Source organism: Carassius auratus, unplaced genomic scaffold (assembly GCF_003368295.1).
Source record: "Carassius auratus strain Wakin unplaced genomic scaffold, ASM336829v1 scaf_tig00014549, whole genome shotgun sequence".
NCBI lineage: Eukaryota > Metazoa > Chordata > Actinopteri > Cypriniformes > Cyprinidae > Carassius > Carassius auratus.
This window is the reverse complement of record NW_020524507.1, coordinates 1,088-12,536: the sequence shown is the minus strand read 5'-3', so window position 1 is coordinate 12,536 and position 11,449 is coordinate 1,088. Positions and strand designations below refer to the sequence as shown.

Below are 11,449 nucleotides of genomic sequence, written 5' to 3'. Positions count from 1 at the left end.
TCCTCTGACTGTGACTTCACCAGACAGGATTACCAGAGAGAGGAAGCAGATCACACTATTGCTCTACCAGTGCAAAGGTAAGAACTCAGTGTCTTTCCATTATAGGGCACCATTGGTTCAGTAACAGTACAATATACAATACAGTATTGTCATCATTCATTACAATTAGGCCTACATCTTTGCTGGATTATTGGCAGGGCCCAGTATATAATCATTCAGCCTACGTGTGCAACCAATTTTTGATTGTATTCAGATTGTCTTCCTGTGAAAAGCCGCTCAATATGGAAAAATTGATTTTGGACGGGGATGAGCAGCAGTGCCTTAACAACCTCATGCTGTGTATCTGAACACGTGCTTTACAGTTAAAAGAAAGGGTCTTCAGAAACTAAACAAAGGGGAAAAATTCACATGTTTTTTGTTACTGCTTAACGTGTTTATAAAAGCTAATATAAGATGCACAAAGTAACTGACAACCTATTGGAGTCTCTTTTTTATTTTTATTCTTTTTGAAATGTAAATGGAGCACAACATGTTTGTTTTTGTCTGAATATATTCCATGTGAATTGCATGTAAAAAAATATATATATATATATATATAATAACCTTAAAGCCTAGTTTAACTTTGCATATTTATAGAGGTTTATGGCAAAGCATCCGAGTTCCCTGGATGAGCAATACCTTATTTTAGATCTATCTCCAAGAAAAATAAGAGTGATGCTGTAATCTCATTGCATGAGACTATTACTACATTCACACACAAAAACACATCACGGCTTTTTAAACACACATAGTGATAGGCAATAAAGAGTAGGGACAGATGCACACAGTGTTATTTTAGTATCACTGAGGTTTTCATTTTAGTTAAAGTTTTTGTTATTTTATTGTTTATTTACAAATGAGAAAGTGAGAAGTGTTGCCTTGAAATAAAATAAGTTTAAGATTTGCTGTATATTTAATTTCTGCTGAATCTTATTTATCAAATAACAGGAGTTTTTATGCTTTCACTGTTAACTATAATGACACTGACACACACTCACAGTCTTGTCACTTTGACAACAGACCTGTTGTTTTTTAATAACATTTGAATTTTTTACAGTTCATAATATTGTCTTTTTCATTTATTTCAGGAAAATCCTTGTACAGTACGATGGCAGACAAGTAAGTTTTCTTCCCATTTTGCTCACATTTTTCTAAACTTAGGGCAAACTGCAAGCATTGTTATTAATGTTTTGAATCATTTGAGAGATCATACATAATAAACATATTAACATATCTAAGATAGGATAGGATAGGGTAGGATAGGATAGGATAGGATATAGGTTGGGATGGGATGGGATAGGATAGGATAGGATAGGATAGGATAGGATAGGATAGGATAGGATAGGAAGCAGCACATATTGAAAAACCGTTACATGTGTCTGTGAGGCTGTTGTTGTAAGTATAGAATAGATCATCAAGTGGGAACATTCTCTGGAGTCCATGCATCAATGTGTCATAAGCTATTCAGTCACAATCAATTAACAGGCATCCCCTTTGGAGTAAACACAAGCTGCCTCCATTCATGGAGCCTGGATTAGCGCAGGGGAGTCCAGGACTTGGCTTTGAAGTGTCTTAAAATACTAAGCTTTCACAGCTTGATAAATGCCCAGGATAAGAAGGTCAAACATGCAAACACAAATATGTTGCTCAGGTAGAGGTGGCTGAAGGGGTTAATACTTAAGGTATAGGCTTAATGGGACAAGTGACCCCAGCTCATTCCTCTTTGGAGTCTACCCATTTGTAACACCAACTAAATTCTTTATCTTGTTTTATCAGTATTTACTACAGCACAAACCATATTCCAAAACCTTTTTCTTTCTGTTTCTTTTCCCCATTTTGTGTGTGTGTGTGTGTGTGTGTGTTCAAAAGAGTTTTCAAAAAGACCAGTGGAAATGGCCAGGTATGACTGAACTCTTTCTGTTTTTTCAAGATACATCTTGAATTTTACGATTTCATTTTCTGAAAAAATGTGTGCAATGCACTGTTTGTGTTTCAGCTCACTCTCTACCTGGGGAAGAGAGACTATGTTGATCATGTTGACACAGTTGACACTGTTGGTGAGGAACTATCTGCATTTATTATTGAAACACAGACAACATGTATTGTCCAACAACTAAATTTGAATTGTTTCTTATTTTAAACAGAGGGTGTTCTGAAAATCGACCCTGCAGATCTTGGAGACAGAAAAGGTACTGTCGGTATTTATGTGTCTTAATAAAACAGAACAATATCTAATGATAAAAGTACATAAAGAAATGTATTTTTTATTTAGTTAGGTATTTAATCATTTACCTGTGATGTAAAAAAAAAAAAAAAGTTTAGCTTTTTGCTTTTTTTTAATTTTCCCCTAATCTCGATTCCAACTAAAAATGTAAAAATGACTAAAACAATAGAAGAAAAAAATACAGTTGGATTCAAAAAAAATGTTTGACCAGTTTCTTGCTTCATGTAGTTTGGATTCAGCTGGCCTGTGCTTTCCGCTATGGTCGTGAAGACCTGGATGTGATTGGGCTTTCCTTCAGAAAAGACATCTGGATTCAGCACATACAGCTATATCCTGATGCAGGCCACAAACCCACCCTGACAGAGATGCATAACACTCTCCTAAAGAAAGCTGGAGAGCAGGGTCATGCCTTCACTTTTAATGTAAGGCATCTGCCAGTACCAACAACAGAATATTTATTTTACACTGTGAATCAGACACTAAAATAGCACAGGCAATGATTAGGACTGATTTTTAACATACACCTTCAACCCTATTTGTTATTTGTCACAGAATAATCTGCATAGAACTGAAAGGACTTTAATTGAAATGAACTGTCTTTCAGATTCCTACCAACCTCCCCTGCTCTGTTACACTTCAGCCTAGCCCAGATGACAAAGGAAAGGTGAGATGCAAAGAATGAATGAGATATATTATCTTCAAATATAAATGCGCTTAATGGACTTGCTCATGACTTTGTTCTTGCAGGCTTGCGGTGTTGACTTTGAGGTCAAGGCCTACTTGGCCAAATCAGCTGATGACCCCGATGAGAAGATTGACAAGAAGTGAGCTTGTTGTTGGTTATTTTGCACATTCAATCCATGTTAAAACACTGTTGATTCACTGAACTTTACTAACCATTGTTCTGTCATCTCCCTCTACAGGGACACCTGCCGCCTTGTCATTCGTAAAATCCAGTTTGCTCCTGATAACACAGGATCCGGACAGAAAGCTGAGATTTGCAAGAGCTTTATGATGTCTGATAAGCCTGTTCTTCTGGAAGCCTCTCTGGACAAGGAAGTATGTAACCTCTGATGCACTGCAGGCTTTGATATTTACCAAATAAAGAAGAAACTCATGTGTCTTTTTCCTCGTGATGACAGATCTACTACCACGGTGATCCCATCCCCGTCACTGTGAAGATCAAGAACGAGACCAACAAAGTTGTGAAAAAAATCAAGGTTACAGGTGAGACTGATTTAAAGAAATTTCAAAAAATTCACAAGTTGTAAATATAACGAATAATGTAGCTTACTGCTAACTGGTTGACTGTATATTATCCAACACATTCTCCACGACTTCTCCCAAATAAGTCAATAAATGGACATGAAATGATTTAAGTTATTAAAAATGTGGAAATGTTGATTTATGTGCGAAAATCAGGTGCATTTTACAGATAATTTTACATTTTATAGTCATTATAATTTATAGGAAAAAAAATAGCCACAGAATGCCGTCATTGACCAATCAGAATTGAATATTCCAGCAGGCAGTATAATAAATATAACTGTATATATAAATGAACTGATGTGGCATCCATTATCATCATAGTTGACCAAACCACAGACGTCGTTCTCTATTCAGCCGACAAATACACCAAAAATGTGCTGTGTGAAGAGTTTGGGTGAGTGTTATTTTCTTTGACAGTGACATATGCTTGTATGCCAGTCATAGTGAAGATCTCTTCAGTAATCTGTTTTAAGTTCTTGAAACTATATTATTCAAATGCTCTCTGCAGGGAAACTGTAGAAGCAAATGCTTCGTTTGATAAAACCCTCCAAATCACTCCTCTGCTGGCAAACAATAAGGAGAAACGTGGCCTGGCGCTGGACGGCAGGCTTAAAGATGAAGACACCAATTTGGCTTCAACTACAATGTGAGCGTTTGTTTCATATTTACAAACTTTTATAAAGAGTTTCACAGAACTCCGACAGTATGAAGTAACCTTGCTTATAATAATCTTTAGTATCTATCACCTCTAATCTGACCTGAGTTCATACATAAATGCAAGAACAATTAAACCTTTTTTTTTTAATCAGTGGCCAATTACTCATTTACTTTTCTCTCGTTCCTTCAGAATTAGAAGCGGTATGGATAAGGAGATTCTGGGAATCCTGGTGTCCTACAAGATCAAGGTTAACCTCATGGTATCAGGAGGAGGGTAAGGATGTCTTCCTTTGAGAAATTCATCCAGTTTGTGCTAAACAATTTTTCATAAACAGAAGACAATTATAAATATAGTATCATTGATATTATAAATATTAGTACTGTTTTATTTATACATTTATTTCTATTTTTTCAGTCTGCTGGGAGGCTTGACAGCAAGGTAAATCAAAAATGAAATGCAGCTGAAATGCATTATGGGAAATCAGAAATGGCCCTTTATCTAACCTTTTGTTTCCTCCATTCAGTGACGTGACAGTAGAGCTGCCTCTGACCCTAATGCACCCTAAACCCAAAGGTAAAAAAAACCCACCCTCTTTTCTCATCATTATATCCATGGCAAGTTTTTAAGAAACTGATGTATAAATGTTGTTTACCAATGTTTAGCGCATAATTATCTCACTCCCATTCTTTGTGTCTCCCTCTCTGTTTATAACAGACTGAATTCCCTGTATCAGATTCCACAGGACAGATGTTATCCTCGAGTACATTCCCTAAGCACTTTCACAGCGAGTCCATTACTCCGGCTCCACATTAAGCAAAAAGGCATCCCAATGCCAGGAGTACCTCACAGCAAAGAAACCACATCTGTATCACTTAGCACTGGGTCACACTGATGGTAATAAATAGACAGTTTAAAGCATAAATCCAACTTGAATACATAAGTGTGCGGTGAATGGTTGCCTTGAGATTCTCTGTCCAGGAATAACATGCCTCTTCTTTGTGAAAGTGCTCCCTAATGGTCGTACCTATAAATGAACCCATATGGTTACAAAGAGTGTATGAGCAATGCATTTTCAATGAATGGAGTTTGATCATCTGATTATGTATGCTTGTGTTAACTTGTCTTGTTTTGTCAAGTGTGGAATTTTTGACACATTAAACCAAATAAAATACCTTTAAAACCTTCATTGGCGATGTTTTCATATTAATTATGATAACTTATAAAACATGAATATAGTTGAAATTTTGTAGAACTGATAAAATGACTTTGAACAAATTGCTGTTGTTTTATGATTTTCAGACACTATTTGTTGATCAGAGCCCAGCTACTTGGGCATGTGGTTACAAAAGATCATTGTAAGTTGAATAAACTATATATATTTTTCCCCCTACAATAATAGTTCCCAATGAAGTCACAGAGAACTATATAAATATCTAATGACTTGACAAAAGTGACGTGACTATAAATATAATATAATATAGTATAAATGAATGTTTTTAAATTGATTCAGCAGAGTTAAATATTTTTAAATGGTTAATTTAGACATTTCCAAGTTCAGTAATTTATAATTATTAATCAACCATCAATGATAAAACCTCAGAACACTTAAATTCAGTTTTAACTAACATCAGCACTAACTGTGATTAAACAGCATTTAACAAGTGAGACTATAAGCTGTTAAACCTGGGAATTGTAATCACAGTTGGATCACTTAGCATGTGTTTACTTAAAGCATATTACTGGCATGAGAGCCCAAGCTTACAGAGGGTCTCGAAACACTGATCCAAGGATTTTTCTTTTAAGAGAGCACAACGAGCAATGAACAAACCCTCTGCCAAGATATCTCCTTCCTCTGGACCTCAACCTGTCACACTTCACCTGCCCACACCAGGTAATGATTTTCAGCTATTCATATAGTCTGTTGGAGCCTTCCTCGTGGAATGGAAATCTGTTATTGTAGAAGTATTGGAAGGAGTGGCATTTGTAATTTGTTAAATGTCTTGTTTTAGCAAGTGAGAATGATCCTCAGGAGCAGACTGTAGTTCAGGATCAATCTGATGCAAAAAGACCATCTAAACGCTGCTGCGCTCAATGTCCATTCCGAGCTATACTGAAGGTGACATCTGCGCTCATTTCAGCTTGTGTAGCTGTTTCCAGGGCTTGGGATACTAATAGTGCTAAACAGACTCTTATAAGACATCCTGCCCCGTTCTTCATCATATGGTTCTGTAGTACCTGGAACATTCCCTTTTTTCCACTCTACTATCTGTGTCATCTTCTCACGGAGAAACAGAAGCAAACTACCGAGTTCAGGTTAGAAGAAAACATTCTGAATTAATTTTGATGGCTTTGATGGTTCCATGGCAAGCCTTTACAATCCATGGAAACCTTTCATTGTATAAAAGGTTCTTTAAAGCATAAAAATAATCTACGAATTAATAAAATGTTTTTCACTCTAAGAAAAAAAAAAAAAGGTTCTTTTAAGAACTGAACACTTCTTTAGAGAACCCAGAATTATTATATTATGGCATTGCTGTGAAAACTCCCTTTGGAAACGTTATAGAGTTTATATAATATGACTAGCTCATGTTGTTATGCATGTTTTGCAGTCCAAACCCTGAGCTGCACATCTTTCATGCAATATTAATTTTCTAATGAGGTGATGCAATTAAATCAAGTTAAATACAAATAATCACTATTGTATATAATTCTTATTTTTATTTTAAGCTGTTTAGTACAAGCTGCTTTCAGTCTCTAATCTTCTCGGCTTTTAGTACATCTAAACAAATGACAACTTTTCATTTAATGAATCACTGCCTGGCCAGCAGCCCATTATCAGTGCAAAGTCATCACTGACACTGGCTGGCATTTGTGGGAACAGCGAAACCTTCAGTAATGTCAGATGAGGTTAGCTGCAGCTTTATTATAAATTGTCCTGGACTAACTGTATTTTTACACATGGGGTTTAGAGTTTTTGATTTATAAAGCAGCCTACTGAAACTACATGCATTCATCTTTACCTCTGATAGAGAAAATACATATTTGTGTTATTGGACTTTTTACTCAAAACCTACCTGTGACAACTTGCCCCAGCCCAGTCTACTCTATTTATTTATACTTAAAGAATTATGTGTTAGAATTATATTAAGATTCAGTATTATTTGAAACTTAATAGCATTTGGATGTGCAATGTTGTATATAATTTTTTCTTGCAGAAAGTGCAGTCGGTTCCTGGGAGAAGAGTTGACTGTAAGGGTTGTTTTGAAAGGAGCTGCTCCATTCTCTGTGCTATGGAGTTTATCTGGTTATTTGTACTTGTTGGCACTTTTGCAGCATCTCCAAAGTGGACGTAAGTGCCATCATCTGCTGCAGCCAGGCCTTTATTTTCCTCCTTCTGTGGATTGGACTCAAGAACCGTTTCATGGGCCTTAGGGTTGAGCAATCAAATAGGATATTGAGTGTTGTGTGAGTGATTTGATAATTGCTTGTTTATTCGCCAATTTGAAGTAATCTTTTTCATGCATTTGTCAGTTCTCTATTTAGATAGTGGCTGCCATCCTGTCCATCACTGGCATTGTTATGCTGGCCTATGGTGATGGTTTCCATAGCGACTCAATCACAGGAGTAGCACTGGGAGTTGGTTCAGCTTCAGCTTCTGCTTTGTTCAAGGTTAGCATTAGTGGTGGGGAACTGAATTCACCCCAGCGTTCACTAAAAAGATTAATTCAGAAAGTTACAGTGTTTCATTCAGTGACCTTGTGAAGTTATACAAAACCTCCAGAAAAACTTCCTAAAAGTTACGGTGTTCTTTAAACCTTTATGTGTGTAAACATCTGATACAAATGTGCTATTCTGGCAGTTTTACTGTAGTAGTTGTTTATAGTTTTATGTCTCAGGTACTGTTCAGAAAACAAGCAGGCAATGTCCAGCCAGGCCCTGCAGTGTGATGCTGTCCTGTGTGGGTCTGTGTAGCTTTGTTCTCCACTCCTGGGTGTGTGTATTGCTTTATTTCACACATGTGGAATACTGGCCTCCCTCTCAGCACATCCCCTGGGATAAACTTTGTGTCATGGCTTCTCTACTGTTTGGTATAATACGTATAATAAGATTCCACTCAATTAATGTTATTATTATTAATATTAGATATATTCCATGGAAAAATATAATAGGTCAGAATTTTATTTGCTTTTACCTGAAGTAACTTTTATTTCATTTTTGTCTTGTCTCTCCTAAGTTTTCAATGTACTGTTAAACCTGGGAGGAATATTTACGTACCTCAGTTTAATGTCACTGGGAATTCTCTTGACCGTCCCAACAAGTGCAGGTATGTATTTGATTATAAATAAGCTGAAGCCTCACAGACACTGGTGTAGAGGTGCACTGAGAAGTCACTACTCTTAATTTATGCCCCCAATTGTTTTAAGCAGCCCAGTGAAGAATGAACACCAGTAAACAGTTGACATGTAAAACTATTTTCTTGAATATTTAGTTCACCCCAAAATGGGCCAGTAGTATTTGCACACTATCACTTAACTTCTGCTCCTTGACTTCACAGAGTAAGGATCATTATGAAATTAATATTAGCCACAGAAGAGGAGCAGATTTTACATTAAATAATTAAAAATAAATAAATAAAATAAGTACTTCAGCACTTAACATTTGCAAGAGCCTCTAGTAAAGTACATGCAGTTTTCTTTAGCTGTCTGTTCAGCATAGTGGGAGAATCATGATCTCTACACTGCTGGACAATAACCAATAATTTGTATTCTATAATTTTCCTAATGATAATTTTATGATTTGTTTATATACAAATATTTTTCCATTTTTATATTTATGCTTCATATATTTTAGAGTTTCTATAGCCAACTCGGATGAAATGCTTATGTCAAATAGCACTGCATTATTCAGATGCTTTTTTTAAAACCTGGATATTACTTGAAAAACACATAAACTATATATTGTTACAATTGTTTTATTTATTGTAATTTTTCATCAGTCAAAACATTTCTTTTCATCCAGCTTAGTTACAGCAGAGATTTATTTGGCTACGATAGCTGCATGTCTTAATCCCATATTAGGGATTTTTTTGGCACATCATAAATAATTACTTCTATGAGGCTGTTTGGACTTTCTGAATATGAATGAAACAAACTGCATGAGAGCGTTTTACACCCTCGGTGGTAGCACTCTAAGGCCTGGATGTGTAAAAGTGATTAACATGATGTGTAGCATTTAATTTTTGCATTTCTTGCTCCTTGAGAATTTTTAAAATTTTAAGTTCTATTGCTGTCTCTTTCTCACTCATAAGTTGTAGATACATTGTGACTGAAACTCTGCAAATGAGTCACGTGCGAGCGGTGGCAGGTGGCATCATCTCAGCAGGGTATCTCATGCTGCAGCTTCCAGAAAACTGGGACGAGAGCACTTTGTGCTGGCTCAGCAAACTGTGGCATGGAAACTGGCGAACAGGACAGTATTGTTGGAGAGGAGGCTGTAATAGACACTGCTGGGATTTTAAGAGGAAAACTCAAACCAGCTGTAGTGACACTCAACGGAGCCTATTGTGAGCAGACTAGATTTGATTCTAGTGTTGGGACGATAACATCATAAAATCTTTTGAGTGTCTGTGTAAATGCCATTACTTACATTGTAGTTATGTATCATGTTGTTTGAAAATCCAGTTTATATTCCAGCTTTCATTAAAAACAAAAACAAACAATTTCAAACAAATTTCAGTATGGTCAAGCCAGTGTTATTTTAGAAATCATATTTAACATTTGTTTCTATTTTCTATTTTCCATTGTCATTTTAAATCGTGTTTAAAAAATAGTAGCTAATTGTGTGCATGATTTTCACATGTATATTAGTTTTTTTTAAAGATGTTTATATAGTTTATTGATTTATATTTCAAATGTAATCAAACTCAGTTTTAAAATGTTTAATATATATATTATATATATATATATATATATATATATATATATATATATATATATATATATATATATATATATATATATATATATATATATATATATATATAATTTTATTTCAAGTACAGCATTTTGTGTGGTTTTGGTTTTAGTTAATAGTTTAGTTTAAATAATTAGTTTCGTTTAAATAATGTCATATTTGATAAAGTGCAAACAAACTGCACGTCCTACACTCAGCTCGCTAGATGGCGCCAGTCAATTTTCACAGCACTTCATACATTTCACCGCAGAAGTTTCGAGCAGGAAGCGTTATCTGTGTTGAGAGGCGGCTGAGGAGGAAAGCATGGCCCTAAACGCAGGTAAAATATGAATAGACTACTTATTCTGCTATCGAGTTCGCTGTTTTTATCCTTTAATAATCTTCCTTTACTTGGTTTACTTCCAGGCATGCTAAAATAGTGCACGTGCAGGCGCGCTAAAATAACATCTTGTCGCTAGCAGGTTAGCTGACTGTATGGGTGTGTGGCTTTTGTCATTCATAATACCTAGATCTTCAAACTTGTTTTAGCATAACTGACTATAAGTGACAAGCGGAAGTGGTATAACTGTCTGAAAGCTCCATGTACACAGACGCTAGCTGGTTGTTTTTGATCCGTGTACTTAATGACCCGGACACACGAGGAATATGTGTGCTCTGCTGAATCTAGATGATGAGGACTTTGAATGGGAGCCTCCGTCCGAGGCCGAGATGAAGTGTTTCAGGCTCGACGGGAGCGACAGGACAAGATCAGCAAGCTGATGGGAGCCTATCTGCTGAAGGGCTACAAGATGCTGGGGGAGTGCTGTGAGCTGTGTGGGGTGAGGGGAAAACACATTCATTCGTCTGTCACTTAGAAAATGAGTGATTTATTAGTGAAAGTGCAGGTGCTGGTCATATAAGTAGAATGTCATCAAAAAGTTGATTTATTTAACTAATTCCATTCAAAAAGTGAAACTTGGATATTATATTAATTCATTACACACATATTGATATATTTAAAATGTTTATTTCTTTTAATTTTAAATGTTTATAATTGACAACTAAGGAGAATCCCAAATTCCAAATATCTCAAAAAATTAGAATATTGTGTAAAGGTTCCATATTGAAGACACCTGGTGCCACACTCTAATCAGCTAATTAACTCAAAACACCTGTAAAGGCCTTTAAAAGGTCTCTCAGTTTAGTTCTGTAGGCTACGCAATCATGGGGAAGACAGCTGACTTGACAGTTGTCGAAAAGATGACCATTGAACGCCTTGCACAAGGAGGGCAAGACACAAAAGGTCA

At 35.9% G+C, this 11,449-nt stretch overlaps 1 protein-coding gene and 1 pseudogene across 1 annotated transcript; both read left to right on the top strand.

Annotated features, from left to right (window-relative positions):
- LOC113074409 (arrestin-C-like) lies at positions 1-4,924 on the top strand. Its single transcript, XM_026247238.1, has 16 exons — positions 1-77; positions 1,128-1,158; positions 1,909-1,939; positions 2,036-2,096; positions 2,184-2,228; positions 2,492-2,685; positions 2,868-2,927; positions 3,011-3,087; positions 3,187-3,322; positions 3,406-3,490; positions 3,854-3,926; positions 4,041-4,178; positions 4,380-4,463; positions 4,605-4,628; positions 4,714-4,763; positions 4,905-4,924. The coding sequence occupies exons 2-16, from the start codon at positions 1,148-1,150 to the stop codon at positions 4,907-4,909; spliced, it is 1,074 nt and encodes a 357-aa protein (XP_026103023.1). The 5' UTR covers positions 1-77; positions 1,128-1,147; the 3' UTR covers positions 4,910-4,924.
- Positions 4,925-6,005: 1,081 nt separating this feature from the next.
- Positions 6,006-9,829, top strand: LOC113074404 (putative thiamine transporter SLC35F3; annotated as a pseudogene).
- The last annotated feature ends 1,620 nt before the right edge of the window (positions 9,830-11,449 follow it).

Excerpts from the sequence above, each read along its gene's own strand:
- LOC113074409 (XM_026247238.1), top strand. Across the intron at positions 1,940-2,035 it reads AGACCAGTGGAAATGGCCAG|CTCACTCTCTACCTGGGGAA; the intron begins GTATGACTGAAC and ends TTTGTGTTTCAG. Across the intron at positions 2,928-3,010 it reads GCCCAGATGACAAAGGAAAG|GCTTGCGGTGTTGACTTTGA; the intron begins GTGAGATGCAAA and ends TTGTTCTTGCAG.